This window comes from Chiloscyllium plagiosum, unplaced genomic scaffold, assembly GCF_037043375.1.
Source record: "Chiloscyllium plagiosum isolate Xiang-an unplaced genomic scaffold, Cpla_swu_hap1 HiC_scaffold_45, whole genome shotgun sequence".
Lineage (NCBI taxonomy): Eukaryota > Metazoa > Chordata > Chondrichthyes > Orectolobiformes > Hemiscylliidae > Chiloscyllium > Chiloscyllium plagiosum.
This window is the reverse complement of record NW_028270183.1, coordinates 23,040,967-23,067,004: the sequence shown is the minus strand read 5'-3', so window position 1 is coordinate 23,067,004 and position 26,038 is coordinate 23,040,967. Positions and strand designations below refer to the sequence as shown.

General features: G+C 50.4%; 2 protein-coding genes across 2 annotated transcripts in view; both read right to left on the bottom strand.

Annotated features, from left to right (window-relative positions):
- The window catches only part of LOC122552171 (procollagen galactosyltransferase 1), a 60,322-nt gene extending 44,851 nt beyond the window's left edge, over positions 1-15,471 (bottom strand). The window contains exon 1 of the mRNA XM_087983234.1: positions 15,199-15,471. Coding sequence (XP_087839360.1) covers positions 15,199-15,452 — 254 coding nt within the window. The 5' untranslated portion in view covers positions 15,453-15,471. The remainder of the gene's footprint in view (positions 1-15,198) is intronic.
- A 6,891-nt stretch (positions 15,472-22,362) lies between these two features.
- The window catches only part of LOC122552172 (protein Niban 1-like), a 72,445-nt gene continuing 68,769 nt past the window's right edge, over positions 22,363-26,038 (bottom strand). Inside the window, exon 14 of the mRNA XM_087983233.1 lies at positions 22,363-23,782. Coding sequence (XP_087839359.1) covers positions 23,493-23,782 — 290 coding nt within the window. The 3' untranslated portion in view covers positions 22,363-23,492. The remainder of the gene's footprint in view (positions 23,783-26,038) is intronic.

Below are 26,038 nucleotides of genomic sequence, written 5' to 3'. Positions count from 1 at the left end.
TCAGAGAGGTAAGTTTTAAGGAGCATTTTGACAAAGGGGAAGGGCTACGTGGAGGGGTTTAGGGAGGGAGCTTGAGAACTTCGAGTATGAACGGTTGAAAACCAGGCTGCCATTGGTGGGAATAATTAAAAATCGGGAGAAAGCAGGAGTTCAAATTTGGGAGGTGGCAGAATATTGGGCAGTTGAAGACTCAGATCATGAGGGATGAGACATTTGAGCTGTAAAGTGCTCTTAAAATTAAACCAGCTAGCAGATTTAGTGAACATTGATGTCAACAAGCAGTAGAACAGGGCTCTACCTCTTGAAGTCCTTCAAAGTAAGAGGTTGCTTACCAGAGTATAGACCATGGCAAGAACCTTTACTATACAGCATGGAAACAGACCCTTCTGTCCAACGAGCCCATGCCGAACATTACCTCAAACCAAACTAGCCCCATTTGCCTGTTCCTAGCCCAAATCCCTCCAAACCTTTCTTATTCATGTATCCATCCAAATGTCTTTTAAACGTTGTAATTGTACCCACATCCACCACTTTCTCAGGAAGTTCATTCCACACGTGAAATCCTTCCTATAACTGCGAAACCAGCACTGGGCACAGTATCCCCGAAGAGGACTCACCAATGTTATGTACAATCTCAACATGACAAGTGGAGTCTTTTAAGGTGGGAAGGCTCTTGCACTGCAGCTAGCATACAGTTAGAGCTGACAAGGAAACTCTCCTGTTCTCACTACCTCCATAAATGTAACAGAGGATTTGCAAACTGAACCTGTTTGGCCATGTCATGAGCTTACTTTCCTTGGTCTTCAAGTGTTAGGATAGGACTCTGACTCAGAGACATGGACACTATCCACTGTGCCTCTTGGGAACCACATGATGTAGACCACTGACTGATACTCCTAAACTATTACTAACCTTGTATAGGGTTCCTATCTCATTAGAGAGACTGGCGGTGGTTTAACCTGAGGGTCACCACCCCTCAGGCAAGGAACAAGGTCGAGAAACGTGGGACCTCCAATGTAACCTGGGATTTGAACCTGCATTGTTGGTGCCACTGCAAAGCAGCCATCCAGCCAACAGAGCTAAATGACCACCTCTAACTTTGTCACACTTAGTTAAATGATATGCCTGACACCAACAACTCTCTGACAAAGCTGGAAACTCTGCAATGTATGTCAGACAGCTTCTCTGCTCCCACATCCTCATTTGAATGTGGGAGGGATGTGTAAATTGTATCAAGTCCCATTCACCAACCATCCCTGTGCACAGTGATGTTAGAACATAGAACGGTACAGCACAGAACAGGCCCTTCAACCCACGATGTTGTGCTGACCACTGATCCTCATGTATGCACCCTCAAATTTCTGTGACCATATGTATGTCGAGGAGTCTCTTAAATGTCCCCAATGACCCTGCCTCCACAACTGCTGCTGGCAACGCATTCCATGCTCTCACAACTCTCTGTGTAAAGAACCCGCCTCTGACATCCCCTCTATACTATATTCCTCCAACCAGCTTAAAACTATGACCCCTCGTGTTAGTCATTTCTGCCCTAGGAAATAGTCCCTGGCTATCGACTCTATCTATGCCTCTCATTACCTTGTATACCTCAATTAGGTCCCCTCTTCTCCTCCTTTTCTCCAATGAAAAAAGTCCGAGCTCAGTCAACCCCTCCTCATAAATTAAGCCCTCCAGTCCAGGCAGCATCCTGGTGAACTTCCTCTGAACCCGCTCCAAAGCATCCACATCTTTCTTATAATAAGGTGACCAGAACTGGACGCAGTATTCCAAGTGCGGTCTAACCAAAGTTTTATAGAGCTGCAACAAGATCTCACGACTCTTAAACTCAATACCCCTGTTAATGAAAGTCAAAACACCATATGCTTTCTTAACAACCCTGTCCACTTGGGTGGCCACTTTAAGGGATCTATGTACCTGCACACCAAGATCCCTCTGTTCCTCCACACTGCCAAGAATCCTATCCTTAATCCTGTACTCAGCTTTCAAATTCAACCTTCCAAAATGCATCACCTCGCATTTATCCAGGTTGAACTCCATCTGCCACCTCTCAGCCCATCTCTGCATCCTGTCAATGTGCCGCTGCAGCCTACAACAGCCCTCTATACTGTCAATGACACCTCCAACCTTTGCGTCATCTGCAAACTTGCTGACCCATCCTTCAATCCCCTCATCCAAGTCATTAATAAAAATTACAAACAGTAGAGGCCCAAGGACAGAGCCCTGTGGAACACCACTCACCACAGACTTCCAGGCAAAATATTTTCCTTCTACTACCACTCGCTGTCTTCTGTTGGCCAGCCAATTCTGTATCCAGACAGCTATGTTCCCCTGAATCCCATTCCTCCTGACCTTCTGAATGAGCCTACCATTCAGAACTAACCTGAATGTTAGTTAGCTCCTGGATGGCAACAGTGCTATTTTAACATTTTCATCTTTGCTTTCAAATCCCTGGTGCCTCACCCTTTCTTTTCCTTAATCACCTTCAGCCCCACAACCCTCCAAGATCTCTGCACTTCTCCAAATCTGATCTCCGAAACATTCCCAATTTAAATCATTCCACTATTTGATGACTGTGCCTTCAATTGCCTGGGCCAGAAACTTCTTTCAACCTGTTAAAAACTGTTGGTCACTTACCCTACAATCTTCTTGTATGGCTCGACTCAAATTTTGCTCAATGAAAGTTGAGGCGCAACCTTGTACCTTCACTATATTAAAGGCACTACACAAATGCAAATTATTGTTACTGTGATCTCATTGAGCTTTACAAACAACCTGGAAGCTTCTCTGGCTTCAGCCCACAAAGGTCCAGATCTACATAACGCAAATGCATCATTTTATCCCAGTGGGATGATAGAGTGACAAACTGATTACTCGCTGCATAAAGAAGAATGTTGGGAACTTACATAAACATGGTCTTGCTGCCTAGCTGAAGCCACTAACTATCAGCTGAAAATGTTTTCTATCCCAATTAGCTCCTGAAACGCAACATCTAATTGTGGGAAGAAACTATACAGTAGATCTATTAGGGGAAAAAAAACAATCCTGAATAACCACATCTGCAAAATCAGAAGTCACACTTCATACCTGACGAAGGAACAGTGCCCCAAAAAGCTTATAATTTCAAATAAACTTGTTGGACTACAACCTGTTTTGTAACTTTTGACCCTAATCCAACATCGACACCTCCACATCACATCCACAAAAGGTGGCTGATATGAATTTAAAAGTCCTGCACATCATTGTTTTACCTGTTGGGGATTTTTGGCTCTGTAAATTGGGTTTCTTTCATAAGTAGAAAATGCCTTTTGTTTTTGCAAATACAGAGAAGTTCTCAGAAATGTCAAAACTGCATTTTTTCCCCTCTGCACAGAGCAGATTTTGAACATTTGTATATACTTATGATTTACAGTCATAGAGTCATATAGATGTACAGATCCAACTTGTCCATGCCAACCAGATATCCCAACCCAATCTAGTTGCATCCGGCCCATATCCCCCCAAATCCTTCCTATTCATATATCCATCCAGATGCCTTTTAAATATTGCAATTGTACCAGCCTCCACCACTTCCTCTGGCAACTTATTTCATACACGTACCACCCTCTGCGTGAAAAAGTTGCCCCTTTGAATAAAGTATATTTTTGAAATAAAATAAAATATACAATTGCTCAGTACAATGATTTAGTGGATGGATGGCTGAATTTTCAGATTCTAGTTACAAGGTACTGAGTAGTTGGGTAACATGCCATCCATCCCTGCAGGCTAGGAAATCCGACAGCAGAGGAACATTGCTCAGGTTCCACGAGTAAACCAAAAACATCACTGGCTAGGCCAGCATTTATTGCTCATCCTCAGCCGACTCCTATTTTGAGGCTTCTCAGATTTAGAGATTACTTCTGAGCAAGAGTCACTGGGCCCAAAAATGTTAACTCTGATTTCTCTCCACAGATGCTGAGCTTTTCCAGCAATTTCTGCTTTTGTTTTAGAAATTACTTGACTGCTCAGTTTACAGCTAGTTTGCAAAACAAGGGACTCTTGTACAAATATACAAAAATGATACTTTGTGGAATCTCCGATAAGTGCTTTGAACTAATTAAGTGTATAAGTGTGCATTACGGAATTCCAATTTTAAAAATAGAGCCTGACCTCAGGGAGACTAGCATGTTCGCGCTTGTGTGGAGTATTTTATCATAGGTCTCAAAGCAGCAAGAAAAATATAAAGTGTTTATAAAATATAAACACAGATAGCATCAAAGGCCCACGTAAACTGCAAGCTGAATCAAGACCATATATGGGCGGCACAGTGGTTAGCACTGCTGCCTCACAGCGCCAGAGACCCGGGGTCAATTCCCGCCTCAGGCGACTGACTGTGTGGATTTTGCACGTTCTCCCCGTGTCTGCGTGGGTTTCCTCCGGGTGCTCCGGTTTCCTCCCACAGTCCAAAGATGTGCAGGTCAGGTGAACTGGCCATGCTAAATTACCCGTAGTGTTAGGTAAGGGGTAAATGTAGGGGTATGGGTGGGTTGTGCTTCGGCGGGTCGGTGTGGACTTGTTGGGCCGAAGGGCCTGTTTCCACACTGTAATGTAATCTAATCATATGCACTTTGGAAGAGACAGTTGCCACACTGCTAGCTAACCTTTATAGTAGAAAGTGAAGACTGCAGGTGCTGGAGATCAGAGTCAAGAGTGTGGTGCTGGAAAAGCACAGCAGGTCAAGCAGCTTCCAAGGAGCAGGTGAAACGACATTTTGGGCATAAACCTTTCATCAGGAATGCTCCTCAGATGCTGCCTGACCGATGTGCTTTTCCACCACCACACTCTCGACTCTGCTACCATGATACTAACCATCAGTAAGCTTCCCATTTTGAAAGATAATGAAGTGTGAACCCATGAACTTCAGGCTAAAATTAGCAGCTGAATTTAATACATACAAGACAATTATAAAGAAATAGAGAAAATGAAAAATACTTCTAGTGCAGAATAAGATATAGGCAACAAAGGTGCGAATGAACATCGGTTTATGGAAGAAAGAGGCTGAATAGGGGCTGTAATGGGGGACACTTGAAGGGAATGATCCTATAATGGAAAGTTATGATATGGAGGAATCAGTGTTGGACTGGGGTGAACAAAGTTAAAAATGACACCAGGTTATAGTCCAACAGGTTTATTTGGAAGCAGTAGTTTCAAAGTGCTGTTTCTTCATCAGGTGGTTGTGAAGCAGGACCATAAGGTACAGAATTTATAGGAAAACGTTACAGTGTCATGCACCTGCAATACATTAAAAATATATTTCCTCCCCATTCAATTTGCCACACCCCTCTCCCCACCCAGCCCCCCATTCCATTCCCACCCTCCATTCCCTTCACCCCTCCCCCTCCATTCCCCGCCCTCACCACATGCTCCCGTGCCAATCCTCTCATTGCCCCCCGCTTCTCGCTCCCGCGCCATTCCTCTCACTGCCCCACCTCTCGATCCCGCGCAATTCCTCTCATTGCCCCCCCGCCTCTCGATCCCGTACCATTCCTCTCACTGGCCCCCGCCTTTCACTCCCGAACCATTCCTCACACTGTCCTCCGCCTCACACTCCCGTACCATTCCTCACTGCCCCCCGCCTCTCGCTCCCATACCATTCCTCACTGCCCCCCGCCTCTCGCTCCCATACCATTCCTCTCACTGTCCTCCGCCTCACACTCCCGTACCATTCCTCACTGCCCCCCACCTCTCGCTCCCATACCATTCCTCTCACTGTCCTCCGCCTCACACTCCCGTACCATTCCTCTCACTGTCCTCCGCCTCACACTCCCGTACCATTCCTCACTGCCCCCCACCTCTCGCTCCCATACCATTCCTCTCACTGTCCTCCGCCTCACACTCCCGTACCATTCCTCTCACTGTCCTCCGCCTCTCACTCCCGTACCATTCCTCTCACTGCCCCCCCGCCTCTCACTCCCGTACCATTCCTCTCACTGCCCCCCCGCCTCTCACTCCCGAACCATTCCTCTCACTGCCCCCCCGCCTCTCACTCCCGTACCATTCCTCACTGCCCCCCGCCTCTCGATCCCGTACCATTCCTCTCACTGCCCCCCCACCTCTCACTCCCGTACCATTCCTCTCACTGCCCCCCCGCCTCTCACTCCCGTACCATTCCTCTCACTGCCCCCCCGCCTCTCACTCCCGAACCATTCCTCTCACTGCCCCCCCGCCTCTCGATCCCGTACCATTCCTCTCACTGCCCCCCGCCTCTCGTTCCCGTACCATTCCTCTCACTGGCCCCCGCCTCTCGATCCCGTACCATTCCTCTCACTGCCCCCCGCCTCTCACTCCCGAACCATTCCTCTCACTGTCCCCCGCCTCTCGTTCCCGTACCATTCCTCTCACTGCCCCCCGCCTCTCGATCCCATACCATTCCTCTCACTGCCCCCCGCCTCTCGCTCCCGTACCATTCCTCTCACTGCCCCCCGCCTCTCGCGCCCGTACCATTCCTCCCACTGCCCCCCCGCCTCTCACTCCCGTACCATTCCTCTCACTGCCCCACGCCTCTCGCTCCCGTACCATTCCTCTCACTGCCCCCCCGCCTCTCACTCCTGTACCATTCCTCTCACTGCTCCCCGCCTCTCGTTCCCGTGCCATTCCTCACTGCCCCCCGCCTCTCGCTCACGTACCATTCCTCTCACTGCCCCTCCGCCTCTCTCCGGTACCATTCCTCTCACTGCTCCCGCCTCTCGATCCCGTACCATTCCTCACTGCCCCCCGCCTCTCACTCCTGTACCATTCCTCACTGCCCCCCGCCTCTCGCTCCCGTACCATTCCTCTCACTGCCCCCAACCTCTCACTCTCGCACCTTTCCTCACACTGCCCCCCGCCTCTCGCTCGCGCACCATTCCTCACTGCCCCCCTGCCTCTCACTCCCATACCATTCCTCACAGCCCCCCGCCTCTCGATCCCATGCCATTCCTCTCACTGCCCCCTGCCTCTCACTCCCATGCCATTCCTCTCACTGCCCCCTGCCTCTCACTCCCATGCCATTCCTCACTGCCATGCCATTCCTCACTGCCCCTGCCTCTCACTCCTGTACCATTCCTCTCACTGCCCCCAACCTCTCGTTCCCGTACCATTCCTCTCACTGCCCCCCACCTCTCGTTCCCGTACCATTCCTCTCACTGTCCCCCGCCTCTCACTCCCATACCATTCCTCTCACTGCCCCCCACCTCTCGCTCCCGTACCATTCCTCTCACTGCCCCCTGTCTCTCACTCCCGTACCATTCCTCTCACTGCCCCCCGCCTCTCACTCCCGTACCATTCCTCACTGCCCCCCGCCTCTCGATCCCGTGCATTCCTCTCACTGCCCCCTTCCTCTCACTCCCATGCCATTCCTCACTGCCCCCCCGCCTCTTGCTCCTGTACCATTCCTCACTGCCCCCCACCTCTCGCTCCCGTAACATTCCTCTCACTGTCCCCCGCCTCTCGATCCCGTGCATTCCTCTCACAGCCCCCTGCCTCTCACTCCCATGCCATTCCTCACTGCCCCCCGCCTCTCGCTCCTGTACCATTCCTCTCACTGCCACCGAATCCCTCGCTCCCGAACCATTCCTCTCTCTGCCCCCCGCCTCTCGCTCCTGTACCATTCCTCTCACTGTCCCCCGCCTCTCACTCCCGTACCATTCCTCTCACTGCCCCCCCGCCTCTCGCTCCCGTACCATTCCTCTCACTGCCCCCCCGCCTCTCGCTCCCGTACCATTCCTCTCACTGCCCCCCGCCTCTCGCTCCCGTACCATTCCTCTCACTGCCCCCCACCTCTCACTCCCGTACCATTCCTCTCACTGTCCCCCGCCTCTCGTTCCCGTACCATTCCTCTCACTGTCCCCCGCCTCTCGTTCCCGTACCATTCCTCTCACTGCCCCCCACCTCTCACTCCCGTACCATTCCTCTCACTGTCCCCCTGCCTCTCGCTCCCGTACCATTCCTCTCACTGTCCCCCGCCTCTCGCTCCCGTACCATTCCTCTCACTGCCCCCCGCCTCTCACTCCCGTACCATTCCTCTCACTGTCCCCCGCCTCTCGTTCCCGTACCATTCCTCTCACTGCCCCCCGCCTCTCGCTCCCGTACCATTCCTCACTGCCCCCCGCCTCTCACTCCCGTACCATTCCTCTCACTGCCCCCCCGCCTCTCGATCCCGTACCATTCCTCTCACTGCCCCCCCGCCTCTCGATCCCGTACCATTCCTCTCACTGCCCCCCCGCCTCTCGATCCCGTACCATTCCTCTCATGCCCCCCACCTCTCACTCCCGTACCATTCCTCACTGCCCCCCGCCTCTCGCTCACGTACCATTCCTCTCACTGGCCTCCGCCTCTCGATCCCGTACCATTCCTCTCATGCCCCCCACCTCTCACTCCCGTACCATTCCTCTCACTGGCCTCCGCCTCTCGATCCCGTACCATTCCTCTCACTGCCCCCCGCCTCTCGCTCCCGTAACATTCCTCTCACTGCCCCCCCGCCTCTCGCTCCCGTACCATTCCTCTCACTGCCCCCCGCCTCTCGTTCCCGTACCATTCCTCTCACTGCCCCCCGCCTCTCGCTCCCGTACCATTCCTCACTGCCCCCCGCCTCTCACTCCCGTACCATTCCTCTCACTGCCCCCCACCTCTCACTCCCGTACCATTCCTCTCACTGCCCCCCCGCCTCTCGATCCCGTACCATTCCTCACTGCCCCCCGCCTCTCACTCCCGTACCATTCCTCTCACTGCCCCCCCGCCTCTCACTCCCGTACCATTCCTCTCACTGCCCCCCGCCTCTCGTTCCCGTACCATTCCTCTCACTGCCCCCCGCCTCTCGCTCCCGTACCATTCCTCACTGCCCCCCGCCTCTCACTCCCGTACCATTCCTCTCTGCCCCCCCGCCTCTCACTCCCGTACCATTCCTCTCACTGCCCCCCCGCCTCTCGATCCCGTACCATTCCTCTCACTGCCCCCCCGCCTCTCGATCCCGTACCATTCCTCTCATGCCCCCCACCTCTCACTCCCGTACCATTCCTCACTGCCCCCCGCCTCTCGCTCACGTACCATTCCTCTCACTGGCCTCCGCCTCTCGATCCCGTACCATTCCTCTCACTGCCCCCCCGCCTCTCGATCCCGTACCATTCCTCTCATGCCCCCCACCTCTCACTCCCGTACCATTCCTCACTGCCCCCCGCCTCTCGCTCACGTACCATTCCTCTCACTGCCCCCCACCTCTCACTCCCGTACCATTCCTCTCACTGGCCTCCGCCTCTCGATCCCGTACCATTCCTCTCACTGCCCCCCGCCTCTCGCTCCCGTAACATTCCTCTCACTGCCCCCCCGCCTCTCGCTCCCGTACCATTCCTCTCACTGCCCCCCGCCTCTCGTTCCCGTACCATTCCTCTCACTGCCCCCCGCCTCTCGCTCCCGTACCATTCCTCTCACTGGCCTCCGCCTCTCGATCCCGTACCATTCCTCTCACTGCCCCCCGCCTCTCGATCCCGTACCATTCCTCTCACTGGCCCCCGCCTCTCGCTCCCGTACCATTCCTCACTGCCCCCCGCCTCTCACTCCCGTACCATTCCTCTCACTGTCCCCCGCCTCTCGATCCCTTACCATTCCTCTCACTGCCCCCCGCCTCTCACTCCCGTACCATTCCTCTCACTGTCCCCCGCCTCTCGTTCCCGTACCATTCCTCTCACTGCCCCCCGCCTCTCGCTCCCGTACCATTCCTCACTGCCCCCCGCCTCTCACTCCCGTACCATTCCTCTCTCTGCCCCCCGCCTCTCGTTCCCGTACCATTCCTCTCACTGCCCCCTGCCTCTCGATCCCTTACCATTCCTCTCACTGCCCCCCGCCTCTCGCTCCCGTACCATTCCTCTCACTGCCCCTGCCTCTCGCTCCCATACCATTCCTCTCACTGTCCCCCGCCTCTCGATCCCTTACCATTCCTCTCACTGCCACCGAACCTCTCGATCCCATACCATTCCTCTCACTGCCCCCCGCCTCTCGATCCCGTACCATTCCTCTCACTGCCCCCCGCCTCTCGCTCCCGTACCATTCCTCTCACTGCCCCTGCCTCTCGCTCCCGTACCATTCCTCTCACTGTCCCCCGCCTCTCGATCCCTTACCATTCCTCTCACTGCCACCGAACCTCTCGATCCCATACCATTCCTCTCACTGCCCCCCGCCTCTCGATCCCTTACCATTCCTCTCACTGCCCCCCGCCTCTCGCTCCCGTACCATTCCTCTCACTGCCCCTGCCTCTCGCTCCCGTACCATTCCTCTCACTGTCCCCCGCCTCTCGATCCCTTACCATTCCTCTCACTGCCACTGAACCTCTCGATCCCATACCATTCCTCTCACTGCCCCCCACCTCTCGATCCCATACCATTCCTTTCACTGCTCCCGCCTCTCGCTCGCGTACCACTGCTCTCACTGCCCCCCCGCGCCTCGCTCCCGTACCATTCCTCACTGCCCCCCGCCTCTCACTCTTCATTCAATTTCTCTCAGTCCCCCCACCTTGCTCCTCATTCCATTCCTTCCACCAACCCCGTATCACATCTCTCCTGTGATGATGTCGCTCCTTTAACAAGGTTGTGTTGTGCTTGCTTTGTTTTCAGAAGTGTCCTGAGCACAGAGGCTCTGGGAGGTCTAGGTTTGAAGAGTTTTAGGGCCAATATCACTATGGGTAACAGATACCGCCTCAGACAAAAGGCTTTAAAGTTTAAATTAACGGGGAGTGGCCAGTTCACCCAGTTTGGTCTGGTTTTAGTTGTGAAGCTGGTAGACCCAAAGAGGTAGGTCCATGCTGATCCTCCCTCTCTCTGATATCGCTCCCCACAGAACCTGTGTTGGATATTTCCCTTTTTTGCAAGAGGGTGTTTATGGGGGATTGTTTTAAGTATTTGGAACAGGGTCATTAAATTGGGATGATAATCTGTTGGGTTTTCAGATAGGTTAAGTTATTCTATACTCTTTTGTTTGTGTTTCATTTGGTAATCTTGCAAATAAATTCTGTTTTGTTTAAAACTAAGTGGTTGTGCCAGCTACATCACTCCTGGCATATCCACTTTACACTGTCTTAAACCAGCTAGCAAAGTTAGGGTCATGGCTACTTTCTTCAAATGTTTGGAGGGGGTCTGGTCTAATCCATAATAATCCCTGTTGTATCCCCCCCCCATTGCTACCTCTCTCCAGTTCCCCCTCCCCTGCACCCCCAGTCCCGGCCTTACCACAGACACAGCCTGTCCTTGGGGTAGGAGAGCCACTCGCCATGTCCCCTTCTCTCACCACCAGCACCCCCTCCCCATCCCTCCCAGTCTGAACATAGCCTGCCTTTGGGGTAGGTCAAAAATCACATGACACCAGATTATAGTCCAAAAAGTTTATTTGAAAACACAAGCTTTCAAACCCTCACTCTTTCCTCAGGTGCTAGTGAGACAGGGAGACATTAGACACAGAATTTAAAAGCAAAAGATCAAAAGATCATACAACTGATGCGAACCTAAGATGGCAGTTAAATCTTTAACCAGTTAGAATGGAGGTGCAGGTTTTGATTGATTAACTTGAAATTCCAGAATTTTGTTCAAGTCAGAGCCCCAAGATAACTTAAGGTTTTATGAATATAAAAGAGATGATACTTCAGGTCAGACGAAGGTGAGAGGTCTTGTTTAGAGCCTGTGCCAGACAGATCTTATTTCCAAAGTAGGAATTATGAAAAACCACATTGACTGGCTATCTACAAATTATGTGCTTTTTGGACAATATAGAAGGTATCTGCGAATATAAAATCACCCATAGAGATATATATATGCATGTGTGCGCATGAGAGAGAGTGAGAGCACATGTGCGTAAGTGTGCACAGGTGAGAGAGCGTATAGTGTGACAGGGTCACCCAAAATCCCGGTTGCGGCCGTACTTATTGGTACCAAACTTGACTATCAGCCTCTGTGCAGTTGTGTATCTTGAGGTACGCTGTGAAGGGCGTTTAGTCCAAGACATTTGGCCTTGAACCTTTGGGTAAATGTCCTCCAAGGCAGACTTCGGGATACACAACAGTGCAGTGTCACTGAACAAAGGCTGATAGCCAAGGTTGGTACCCAAGAAGACATCGCACTACAGGTGACCCCACTCCACTATACAGTGTCTGTCTCTCTTTCTCTCACACACACACATCCCCCCTCTCTCATATATACTCATACTCCCCTCCCCCCTCACACAGCCATGCTCTCTCCCATGCGCACACACTCCCTCTCCCTCTTGCGTGCCCCCTTCCGCCCCAAGCGTGCGTTCCCTATGCCCTGCCCTCACCACCACCCTCTCTCCTGCACTTGCCTCCCCCATCTCCCGCCCGATCCCCCTCACCCCACCCCCATCTCCCATCTGATCCCCCTCACCCCCCCCATCTCCCGTCTATCCCCCTCACCTCCCCCCTCTCCCGTCTATCCCCCTCACCCCGCCCCCCCCCCCCCCCCCCCCACTCCCATCTATCCCCCTCTCCCATCTGATCCCCCTCACACACACATACATATACAGTTATGGGGTCAATTTGTATTTGCATATACATTTTATTTTGTTCATAAAGCACCAATCTGTAGACAGTCAATGTGGCATTTTATACATTCTTATTTTGCAAACGAAACCAGTCTGACTCCAGGTTTAGACATAGACAGACTCTAAACAAGACCTCACGCTTAAAGAGCATTGTCTGACCTGAGATATCACCTCCGGATGTAGGCTTGCTCGCTGAGCTGGAAGGTTCATTTTCAGATGTTTTGTCTCCACCCTAGGTAACATCTTCAGTGAGCCTTTGAACGAAGCAACTGTGGTGTAGCCCACCAGAATATATGAACATCAACTAGCCACAAAATGACATGACCCACACTCACAACTATCCTTACATACAGATGAGGAAGGACACCACTTTGACTGGGACAACACATCCATCCTAGGACAGAGACACACACAAGAATTCCTAGAAGCATGACATTCCAACCGGACCTCTATCAACAAACACTAACTTGGATCCCATTTACCACCTCCCGAGAGAAAAAAACAGGAAATGATACCACCATTGAAAATGACGTCACCAACCAGAGGAAACTCAAAACAGAAAGCGGGCGACACCACCATTGCTTCATTCGGAGGCTCACTGAAGATGTTACCTAGTAGGGTGATGAAACATCTGAAAATGAACCTTCTAGAGTTGATCTCTCAGGTCAGACAATGCTCTTTAAGCACGAGGTCTTGTTTAGAGTCTGTCTATGTCTTAACCTGGAGTCAGACTGGTTTCGTTTGCAAAATAAGAATGTATAAAATGCCACATTGACTATCTACAGATTGGTGCTACTGAGCTACAAATCTTCTCAAAACTCGCTGAGATATCACCTCTTTTATACTGATTAAAGTTCAAATTCCCTCAGGGCACTAACTTGGAAAACATTTTGGAATTTTCATATTAATCAATTGAAATCTGCACCTGCATTCTGATTAAAGATTTAACAGCCAAATTAGGTAGAGGCCCCACCCTCCTCTCTGATCTATCACCTCCATCCCCACCCCCATTCACTTATTGTACTCCTTGCTACCTTCTCCCCAGCCCCACCCCCTCCATTTATCTCTCCACCCTGGAGGGTTCCTGCCTCTATTCCTGATGAAGGGCTTTTCCTACTCCTCAAATGCTGCCTGACCTGCTGTGCTTTTCCAGCATCACTCTGATCTCAACTCTGGTTTCCAGCATCTGCAGTCCTCACTTTTGCTTAGCCATCTTAGGTATGTTGAATTCGTTCGCATCAGTTGTGTGACCCTTTGATCTTTTACTTATAAATTCTGTCGAAGGTCTCCCTCTAAAGGGGCGGCATGGTGACTCAGTGGTTAGCACTGCTGCCTCACAGCACCAGGGACCTGGGTTTGATTCCCGCCTCAGACTGTGCGTGGAGTTTGCACATTCTCCACCTGTCTGTGTGGTTTTGCCGGATGCTCTAGTGTCCTCCCACAGTCCAAAGATGTGCTGGTCAGGTGAATTGGTCATGCCAAATTGCTCATACTGTTAGGTGCATTAGTCAGCGGTAAACATAGGGTAGGAGCCAGCCCACCAGCCAGCAGGCTCTGGGTGGGTTACTCTTCAGAGGATCAGTGTGGACTTGTTGGGCCGAGGGACCTGTTTCTATATTGCAAGGGATCTAACCTAATCTCTCTCACTAGCACTAAAGTAGGAGTTAGGCTGCGAAAACTTGCATTTTCAAATAAACCTGTTGGACTATAACCTGGTGCTGAGAGATTTTTGGCATTGTCAAATCCAGTCCAACTCTGGAGCTTCCACATTAGAGTAGGAGAGCCCCTCTCTTCCCCCCCCCACTTCCCTGACTCTCCTCTCTCACTCTCCCTCCCTATTCTCCTCTCCCCCTCCCCTCCACCACCCCCTGCTCCTCCACTCCCCTACCCCACCCCTCCCCCACCAGCCAGCCCTCCTCCACTCCCCTACCACACCCCTCCCCCACCAGCCAGCCCCCCTCCACTCCCCTACCACACCCCTCCCCCACCAGCCAGCCCCCCTCCACTCCCCTACCCCACCCCTCCCCCACCAGCCAGCCCCCCTACCCCACCCCTCCCCCACCAGCCAGCCCCCCTACCCCACCCCTCCCCCACCAGCCAGCCCCCCTACCCCACCCCTCCCCCACCAGCCTGCCCCCCTCCACTCCCCTCCCCCACCAGCCAGCCCCCCTACCCCACCCCTCCCCCACCAGCCTGCCCCCCTCCACTCCCCTCCCCCACCAGCCAGCCCCCCTACCCCACCCCTCCCCCACCAGCCAGCCCCCTACCCCACCCCTCCCCCACCAGCCAGCCCCCTACCCCACCCCTCCCCCACCAGCCTGCCCCCCTCCCCCACCCCTCCCCCACCAGCCTGCCCCCCTCCCCCACCCCTCCCCCACCAGCCTGCCCCCCTCCCCCACCCCTCCCCCACCAGCCTGCCCCCCTCCCCCACCCCTCCCCCACCAGCCAGCCCCCCTCCACTCCCCTACCCCACCCCTCCCCCACCAGCCAGCCCCCCTACCCCACCCCTCCCCCACCAGCCTGCCCCCCTCCACTCCCCCGCCGCCCAGACTCCACTCCACTCCACTCCCCGATCCCCCCAATTCCCTTCTCTCCCTCTTTACCCCCCCCCCCCCCTCCCGGCCTTACCAGAGACACAGCCTGTCCTTGGGGTAGGAGAGCCCCTCGACGCGGCCAAGAAAAGCGGGCAGTCCGTGCGCGCTGTTCCGGGCGATGATGGTGATCTGGACCCGGGGCCGGAGCAGCGGGGACTCCTCGGCCCAACGCTCCTCCGGGAAATACCCGGATCCCGGGCCGCCCAGGGCAACGATAACGGCGGCCAGCAACAGCCAGGCGGGCCGAAGGCGGCGGGGGACACGGAGAGACACACCAAGGGAAACCATCACGGACCGGGGGAAAGGGGGTGTGGCTTGGCGGTGGGTGGGCTCTGACGGACTGCGGGGCGGGGCTACCCGATAGGGGCGGGGCCGGGCGTTATGGGCGGGGTCTGCTGTCGGGTTGGGGTTTCTGGGTGGAGTCGGAGGTTAGGGGCGGGGCCTGGTGTCGGGCTGGGGTTTCTGGGTGGCGTCGGAGGTTAGGGGCGGGCCTTGCTGTCGGGCTGGGGTTTAGCGATTGGGCCGCGGGTTAGGGGGCGGGGTCTTGGTATCACGTGTGTCTGAGTCTTAGGGGAGGGGCCTGGGAATCAGGCATCGAGCAGGGGGACTCAAGACTGCCCTGGGGTTTAGGGGAGGAGCCGGGCCTTGAGGGCGGGGCACGGACTGGGTTGAAGAGGTGGATCTGGATGGGGTCATGGGTCGGTTGTAGGGATAGGGAGGCTCGGTACCCGGTGATCGGGAGCGGAGCTGCTGGGTCTGGATGGATGTGGGGGCGAAGGGGTCGACCCAGGATAAACCCTGGGGTGAGGCGGTGTCTACGCTGTGGGGATGGTGGTGAAGAGCTGGGAAGAGGTTGGGGATGGGATGGGGGAAGAGGTTGGGGATGGGATGGGGGAAGAGGTTGGGGATGTGGTGAAGAGCTGGGAAGAGGTTGGGGATGGGATGGGGGAAGAGGTTGGGGATGGGATGGGGGAAGAGGTTGGGGATGGGATGGGGGAAGAGGTTGGGGATGGTGGTGAAGAGCTGGGAAGAGGTTGGGGATGGGATGGGGGAAGAGGTTGGGGATGTGGTGAAGAGCTGGGAAGAGGTTGGGGATGTGGTGAAGAGCTGGGAAGAGGTTGGGGATGGGATGGGGGAAGAGGTTGGGGATGGGATGGGGGAAGAGGTTGGGGATGGGATGGGGGAAGAGGTTGGGGATGGTGGTGAAGAGCTGGGAAGAGGTTGGGATGGGATGGGGGAAGAGGTTGGGGATGGGATGGGATGGGGGAAGAGGAGGGTCTAGGGCGAGGAGAGGAAACGGGGTGGGGGGTCGGTGGGTCTGGAGGTCGAGGGAGAGAAGGAGGGGGTGGAAGGGGTTGAGAAGGAGAAGGGGTGTTGTTGGGGGGGGGGGGCGGAGTGAGAGCATGGAGTGTGGGGCAGAGGATGTGCATTTGAGGCAGTGGGAATGGGAAGTCAACTGGAGTTAGGGAAGGCTGGGAGGATTCAGAAAGACTGGCCAAAAATGAGACAAGATGAACTATAGGAAACCAAAGTTAAAAAAAATCACACAATACTAGGTTATAGTCCAACGGGTTTATTTGGAAGCACTAGCTTTCAGAGTGCTGCTCCTTCCGCCTGATGTGTGATTTTTAACTTTGTACATCCCAGTCCAACACCGGCATCTCCAAATTATGGGAAACCAGGATTGGGCAGCTGAGGTCATTCCATGAATACTGTGACGGCTAACTCATCTCCTGACTCCCCAAAGACACATCAGTAATGTAATACTCCCCACTTGTCTGGATGTGTGCATCTCCAGCAACACTGAAACAGCTTGACACCATCCCGGATAAAGCATCCCACTTGATTGGCACCACATTCAAAAACATGCAATTAAAAACCTCTACCAATGTAATAGCAGTGCTGTACCAATCTACAAGATGCACTGCAGTAATTCACCAAGGCACTTAGACAACACCTTCCAAACCACATGACATTTTCATCTGAAAGGACAGTATTTACATCAGGACACCACCACCTATAAGTTTTTCTCCAAGCCACTCACCATCTTGATTTGGAAATATATCACTGTTCCTAATGTCACTGAGTCAAATTTCTTAACTTCCTTTTAGCAAGGCATTTGATAAGGTTCCCCATGATGGGCTCATTCAGAAAGTAAGGAGGCATGGGACACAAGGAAATTTGGTTGGGTGGATACTGAATTGGCTGGCCCATAGAAGACAGAGGGTGGTAGTAGATGGAAAGTACTCAGCTGGAGCTCGATGACCAGTGGTGTTCTGCAGCGATTTGTTTGGGGCATCTGCTCTTTGTGATTTTTATAAATGACTTGGATGAAGAATTGGAAGATTAGATTTGATTCCCGACAGTATGGAAACAGTCCACAAGTCCACACCAACCCTTGAAAGAGTAACCAACCCTGACCCATTCCCCTACCCTATATTTACCCCTGATTAATGCACTTAACAGTATAGGCAATTTAGTATGGCCAATCCATGTGCAGGTTAGGTGAATTGGCCATGCTAAATTGCCCATAGTGTTAAGTGCAGTAGTCTTTGGTACATGTAGGGGAATGGGACTGGATGGGTTGCTCTTCGGAGGGTCGGTGTGGACTTGTTGGGCTGAAGGACCTGTTTCCACACTGTAGGGAATCTAATCTAAATCATTTTGGGGGGGAGGGGGAGTTGGTGGTGAGGTGTCAGAGGTAGGTTCTTTACATAGAGAGTGGTGGATTCGTGGAATGCACTGCCAGCATTGGTAGCCGCGTCAGATACATTAGGGATATTTAAGTAACTCTTGGATAGGCACATGGATGACAGTAAAATGTAGGGTATGTAGATTAGGTTGATCTTACAGTAGGATAGAAGGTCGGCACAATATCTCAGGGCTGAAGGGCATGTGTAGTGCTGCTTTGTTCTATGTTCTGTGTGGCAGTATGGGTCTACCTACAGCACATGGACTGCAGCTGTTCAAGAGGGCAGCTCGCCAATACATTCTCAATGGCAGCTCGGGATAGACAATAATTGCTGGCCCGTTCGTTGGCCCCCACATCCCATGAGTGAATTTTAAAAAGTGTCCCAACAGTCTTGGTGACAATTTCTAATTCGGTAATATAATGTACTTAATTACTCTCATGCAATAAGCAATAGCTTGTTAAGGGCCTCTTGTTCAGACTCACTGGTGGTTGCTCCTCTACCACAGTAAACCAAATAAGCCCTTTCACCCAAAGGGAGAAAGAATTGTCGGTAACTTGCACAAATATAAGCTCAATTTCAGAATTAATTTGGTGAATTATCATTGCATCCTTTCTAAATGACAAATATATCCTTCCTTAGGTATGGAGACCAAAGCTGTACTCAGTATTCCAGGTGCAATCATACCAACGGAGAAAGTGAGGACTGCAGACGCTGGAGATCAAAGTCGAAGAGTATGGTGCTGGTGCAGGCAGTATCGGAGGAGCAGGAGAGTCGACATTTTGAGCATAAGCTGTTCTTTCCTAATGAAGAGCTTATGGTGAAAACCTCGACTCTCCTGCTCCCTGGATGCTGCCTGACCAGCTGTACTTTTGCACTCTTCGGCAATCATACCAAAGCCCAATATAATTGCAGAAAAATTTCCTTCTCCATATAAACCCCAATCAAGACAGTATACTTCCAATCCTTAATCTTGTTTAAAAACATCTCATATGACATGATATTGAACTTTTTTGAAAATCTAATCATAGGACTTGTACTGTGTCTCCCTTACCTACCTTTCTACTAAAATCTCATAAAGGTCTATCAAACATGATAATTCTTTCATAAATTCATATAGACTCTGACTGTAGTTTTCTAAATGACAGTTAACACATCCCTAACAATAAAGCTCCATGTATTCCACCAAGGTCATAGTCATAGAGTTGGGGCAGCTCAGTGGTTAGCCAGGTTCAATTCCAGCCTCAGCCAAGTGTCTGTGTGGAGTTTGCACATTCTCCCCATGTCTGCATGGGTTTCCTCCCACAGTCCAAAGATGTGCAGGTTAGGTGAATTGGCTATGTTAAATTGCCCATAGTGTTAGATGCATTAGTCAGAGGGAAATGGGTCTGGGTGGGTTACTCTTTGGAGGGCCGGTGTGGACTTGTTGGGTCAAAGGGCCTCTTTCCACACTGTAAGGAATCTAATATAAAGTCATACAGCATGGAAACAGGCCCTTCGGTCCAATTCATCATGCTGATCATAATCCCAAACTAAACTAGTCCCACCTACCTGCACTTGGTCCACATCCCTCCACACAAAGCCTAACAAGTGATGTATAAATTTATAGATATCTTCCTCCCTTTAACTTGTGTTTCTTTACAACAGTACATCAAGGAATCAACTAGGCGACAGGGTATTTTAAGTGGAGCATTGTGTAATGAGGCAAGTTAATTAGTAATCTTAAATGGAGTACAAGAGCAATGAAGTTTAACTTCAGTTGCACTGGAGTTTCGTTAGACTGTACCTGGAGTACCATGTGTCTTTCAAAAGATTTAATTCCTATCGAGGGAATGCACCTAAGGTTCATCAGACATGTTCTCTGGATGGCCTTTGAGTAGAGATCGGACAAACTGAGGCTGTAGACTCTGAGTTTCAAAGATTGAAAAATGATCTCATTGATTGTTACAAAACACTTAGTGATGGACAGGGTGGACGCAGGAGGTACAATTTAAAAATAAGAAGGATCTCGTCGAAGTGAGGATGTAAATGAGATGCATTGCATTTTGGTAAAATAAACAAAGGCAAGACTTATAGTCCTTTCAGACGAGACAGAAGTTCACCTGCCTCTCCTCCAAAGTAGGCAGAGGTGGGTACCGCTGATGCTGGAGATTAGAGCCAAGATTAGAGTGGTGCCGGAAAAGCACAGCAGGTCAGGCAGCATCCGAGTAGCAGGGAAAAAAAAAAAATCGACGTTTTGGGAAAAAGCCCTTCATCAGCCATTCCTGATGAAGGGCTTTTGCCCGAAACATCAATTTTCCTGCTCCTCAGAAGCTGCCTGACCTGCTGTGTTTTCCAGCACCACTCTCCTCCAACCTAGTTTACTGTATCAGGTACCCCAGATGTGGTCTTCTTTACATCGGGGAGACCAAACATAAACTAAGGGTACATTTCACCTAGCATCTCAGCTGGGCCCCATGTGGCCATCCTGACCTCCCAGTCGCTGCCCGTTTCAATTCTCCTTCCCATTCCCTCTCCGATATGTCCATCCTCAGCCTCCACCATTTCCACAGAAACCAGATCACAAATTGGCAGCCTACATCCCAGAAGACTCAATATTGAGTTCTCCAGTCTCAAATAACCTCTTTTCCCATTCCCCCAAATTCCTTTCCGGCCTCTCCTTCTCACTTTCATTCTTCCGACTGACCCTTCCTTCCAGCTACCAACCGGATTCGTTCCTCCCATCAACCAACTAAACTGTACCCTCTATCTGTGTTCACCTATCACTACATCGCCAATCAGCCTTTCGCGCCCTCCCCCCCAAATCTCTGCTTACACCCACCACCAGTCCTAAAGAAGGGTTACACTGGAAATGTTGACATCTCCACATCCTGATGCTGCCTGGCTTACTGTGTTCTTCCAGCCTCCTTTTTTTTTTTTACTACCACCTAAGTGCGGTAGTGCTTATTTTTAATCTCCTGGTTATATATATTTTTTTTGTTCTTTTAACCCCCACACTACCACCTAAGTGCGGTAGTGCTTATTTTATCCCCAGCATCTTCCAGCCTCCTGCTTGTCTACCAGAGTTCCCTGATTGGTCCAGGTTAATAGCCCCAATCAAGAATCTCGTAGTCAATAAGGTCCACCTGGTCCCAATTATTACAAATGGTTTATGTAGAGGTTGCATAGGCCATTTCAGAGTCAAAAGTCAACCTCAATTTTTTTTCTTTTTTTTAATTTTTTTTGTGAAGGGGAGGGTAGGGACTAAATCAAAATGGAGTTGGAGGGAGAAATAATGCACTCCACTCTAAAAGTCAACCTCAATGATGTAGGCAGAAGTGGGTACTGCAGATGCTGGAAATCAGAGTCTAGATTAGAATGGTGCTGGAAAAGCACAGCAGGTTAGGCAGCATCCGAGGAGCAGGAAAATCAACATTTTGGGCAAAAGTCCTTCATCAAGAATGAAGGCAGAGAGCCTCAGGGATGTAGGCCTCACATTATTGTCTCTGATTGGGTAAGGTCAGTCCTACCTTTGTGTAAAGAGCAGATGAATTGGAATTATTTGTGAAATATTTAAAAAAGGAGTTTCATTGTCAACAGTACTGACTATGAAGCTTCACTAATTAAGTGAAGCTGAAGTCCTCAGTTACACAACGGGATTATTAGTCTACTAATAGAACAACTGTGTGCTACCCATTGAGCCACAGCTAATATTCTCATAATAAATAGAACAATGTGGTTTTATAGGCTGCAGGAGCCAGAGCATTTATTTGTGACTTAAGCATGAGTCAGTGAGGACTGTACACATGGTTTTTATCACACTGCACAGAAAGTTCAGTTAAGCATTAAAAGTGCTATGCCTTCAGCTAAAATTGCTTGTCATTAGTGCCTCCAAAAGATGTACAGTATTTGAACTGACTTAGTTGTGATTTGACAAGTCTCTCAGGAGAGCTCTTTCTGCAACAAGCTCGTATTTCTCAAGGTCAAATTCCCTTTTAATTTCCTTAACAAAAGGATTGTATAGATTAACGCTTGACTGGATAAGGATATTGAGTGATCAACGGCAATGTGATCATATTCAGAAGGCCCATCTGTCCCCAAGCTGTGAACAGCTTGTTTAAAAACAAAAGATCCATTCCAAGGAACCAGACACCTGAAACACAATGAGAACGACAGCCGACTATTGAATGCTGAATGAGTAATCAGTGCACCTTGTTGTCACTGGTGTGTGTGTGTCTGTGTCTATGCACAACTTGCCCCAGTTAGTTATGTTTCCAACATTGCTCATTGAAACTAACTCTTGCTACTTGACACAACACATCAACTTTTAGTTGCAATTAATTTTCAAATGTCTTAGGTGTAATGCCAAAACCTATTTAACTTTAACCAAATAACATTTAAGTCACAGACTTTTGGACTCACGGCCTCAGATAGGCCTCCCAACCTCCTCATGGACTCAGACTCCCGGCCTCAGCATGGACTCCCAACCTCAGAGTAGACTCGAACTCCTGGCCTCAGCATGGACTCAGACTCCCGGCCTCAGCATGGACTCCCAACCTCAGGGTAGACTTGAACTCCTGGCCTCAGCATAGACTCAGACTCCCGGTCTCAGCACGGACTCCCAACCTCAGGGTAGACTTGAACTCCTGGCCTCAGCATGGACTCAAACTCCTGGCCTCAGCGTGGACTTGACCACCCGCCCTCAGCATAGGGACTTAACCTCTGTCTCAGTGTTGACTCAAACTCCTGGCCTTGAGGTGAAGCAGAGCGTTGTCTGGGTTGGACGGACTGTTATTCTGAACTCTTATTTTGCTGTTTTTCTAATTCATTGTTGGACTTCTTATTTCTTTATTTTTCTCATGTTTTCCCTAAGAATTTGTACTTAAGAATCTGTATCTAGGTAATTAAGATGGTGTCATAAGTGACGGTTTGTAAACTTTTCACTATGCGCACGGAAGTACATATGACATTAACGCTAATTCTAAGAAGGAGGCCATATGGCCCATTGAGTCTATGTTCACCCCCTGTAGAATGATCCAATGTGTCCACTTCTCCCACTCTATCCCACTCTAGGTTTATTACCCCAAGTGTCCATCTGATTTTCTTTTGAAATCATTTGTTGTCTCCACTTGTACCAGCCTTAGGGGCAATAAAGTCCATATTGTTATCAGTTACTGCTGAAAAGTATTCTTCCTCTCGACCGCCCCACAGCTGTTTCCCCAAAACCTGAAATCTATGTCCCAGAATATATTATTAAATTAATTGTATAAATTAAAAATAAATTGCAACAGGGCAAACACTATAATTTATCATCATAATTATCTAATAACATAAGGGACATTACTTCCAAATGTCACCTTTACCTATACGGCCTCTGTATGGGGTCAGTAGGAAAGTGGAGTCTGCAATCAGATGTTGCACAGGGTTTGAGGGGCCAAATGGCCTCCTCCTGCTCCTAATTCTTATGGGACAGGTTCCCCACTTTACCTTTGTCCTTCTCAGCCTTCTGTCCCAGCCTATCCATTTAATCTGATACAGGGTTATAATTATCTATGAGATGTTGGGAAGTCCGCCACCATCAGTTACTACACAATATCCTTCATGTCACCAATTTCTGGCTCATAGGATTGAGCTGTAGGTCTTGATGGATCTTCATTGTCTATTCAGCTGATTTGCTCTCATCCAAAGCCTGATTGGCAACATCCCAATCCTTTTGCAGACACTGCCATTCATCCTGCACCTCACTCAACTTGCTGTTTTCCAAGGCTGTAAGCAATCCCACTGCTGAGGCTGGCTCTGGTGATTCCTCAGGACTTGCTGGAAGGGTGGCTTTGGCCAGAGATGTCCTGGGATCCTCAGCAATGTCCAGTTGGGCTTCATTGTTCCAAAGACCACCCATACTTTCATTGTACAAGCTGTAGCTTGGCTGAGTGGAAGTCTCCTTCATAGCTGCAAAAGAAAGATATTGAATGAGAGGGAAATGGTAAATAGGTTTTAGAGTGATGAACATAAGCAAACTAGACATAGGTGAGGTACGTCATGGAATTAAAATGGAGTTCATTATAGATAAACATTCAATACTGTGTTCAGTTCTGATCTCCCTGCTATGGGAAAGATGTTGTGAAACTTGAAAGTGTTCAGAAAAAGATTTACAAGGATGTTGCCAGGGTTGGAGGGTTTGAGCTATAGGGAGAGGCTGAATAGGCTGGGGCTATTTTCCCTGGAGCGTTGGAGGCTGAGGAGACCATATAGAGGTTTATTAAAATATGAAGAGCATGGATAGGATGAATAACTAATGTCTCTTTCCCATGTTAGGGGAGTCTAAAACTAGATGTTTAAGGCGGGAAGGGAAAAAGTTAAAAAGGGCCTAAGTCGCAATGTTTTCATGCAAAGGATGGTGTATTTATGGAACAAGCTGCTAGAGGAAGTGGTGGATGCTGAAACAATTACAACATTTGAGATGCATCTGGATGGGTATATGTTTGGGAAAGGTTTAGAGGGCCAGATGCTGGAAAATTAGAATATCTGGTTGGCATGGGCGAGTTGGATCTGTTTCTGTGCTGTACATCTCTACAGAGGGGGTGGGACGGTTGCTCAGTGGTTAGCACTGCTGCCTCACAGCCCTAGGGACCTGGGTTCCTCCAGGTGCTCTGGTTTCCTCCCACCATCCAAAGATGTTCAGGTTAGGTGAATTGGCCGTGCTAAGTTGCCCATAGTATTCAGGGATGTGTAGGCTAGGTTCATTATAAAGGTGAATATAGCATAATAAGGTGAGAGAGATGGGTTACTCTTTGAAGGGTTGGTGTGGGCTTGTTGGGCCGAAGGGCCTGTTTCCACACTGTAGGGATTCAATGATTTTATGACTCTAAGCATCCCTCCTTTCCCATTCTTCGATTCCCCTTATGTGCCTTATTTCTCTTCTGTATGCCAAGTGTGGTCAATGGTGGATGGTCTCCTCCATTTTTTTGGTCAGATCCAGGGCCAGACTTCCCCTCCGGGGATTGGGACTTTAAGTTGAAATCAGATTGGGGCCCAGTCTCTTCAGCATGTTGGTGACGATCAGCTGAGAGGATGTTGGCAGATTGGTGAATTTGTGGCCAGGTGTCACCTCCTTGCCATCCAATGAAAGATGTTAGATGCTTAGTTTTTGAAGCCAGACTGCCATTTGGTAAAAGCTGAAATCTGCCATCATGGATAAGAACGGGGAGGGCATGGGTTTTCATCCTGATGCGCCCCCTTTTGTAAGATTCACAAAATTGAAAGAGGGAGTTAGTCATAACTGCCAGGATGGTGATCCCCTTCTTGGGAAGGCAGCCTGCATCAATATCCAATAAGTAGTTGTGGGGCTGTTTCCTCGTGATCCCAGGTACGCAGTGCCTCTGATCAACATCTTTAATTGACATCTTCAATGTTTAACACACCACCCTGCCACTTGTAGGTGAGTGCTTGTTCCACCCAAGACCCAGCCTTCGTGAAAATAGCTAAGGCTGTGGCAGGGTACCAGCATGCCAGTCAGGATTATCCACATCTTCCCACTACCATACCCACAACCAGGATTATCCACATCTGCTTACCTCTGTACTCACTACCAGGATTATCCACGTCTGCCCACCTCCGTACCCACTACCAGGATTATTCACACCTGCCCACCTCTGTTTCCATTCCACACTGGCACCAAAATCTTGCCTGTTCTTTCTTTACCTATCTCCTTTCCCTTGCTCACACACTACACTCCAAAGATGTACAAATCAGGTGGATTGGTTGTGCTAAATTGCCCGATAGTGCCCACCAATGTGCAGGTTAGGTGGATTAGCCATGGGAAATGCAGGGTTACAGGGATAGGGGAGGAGTTGGGCCAAAGTAGGATGCTGTTTGGAGGGTCAGTGCATACTTGATGGGCCAAATGACGTCTTTCCACACTATAGGGATTCTACGATTTGCCTCTGAGAAAAGGTCTTGTGTAGGATCTCTACCTCTCAGAAGCTCCAGGTTCAAGTCTCACTTCAGTACATGGAAGGTGTGTCATGGAGGGGCATGGTGGCTCAGTGGTTAGGACGGCTTCCTCACTGTGTCAGGGACCCAGGTTTGATACCACCTGAAGTTGCACTGTACTTCTGCACTGTAACAATTCCTTGATATATAGTACATGCAATATATATTGTATAGGAGACCAGGTGGGCGCATTTGCTATGGTGAGAAGTCAAA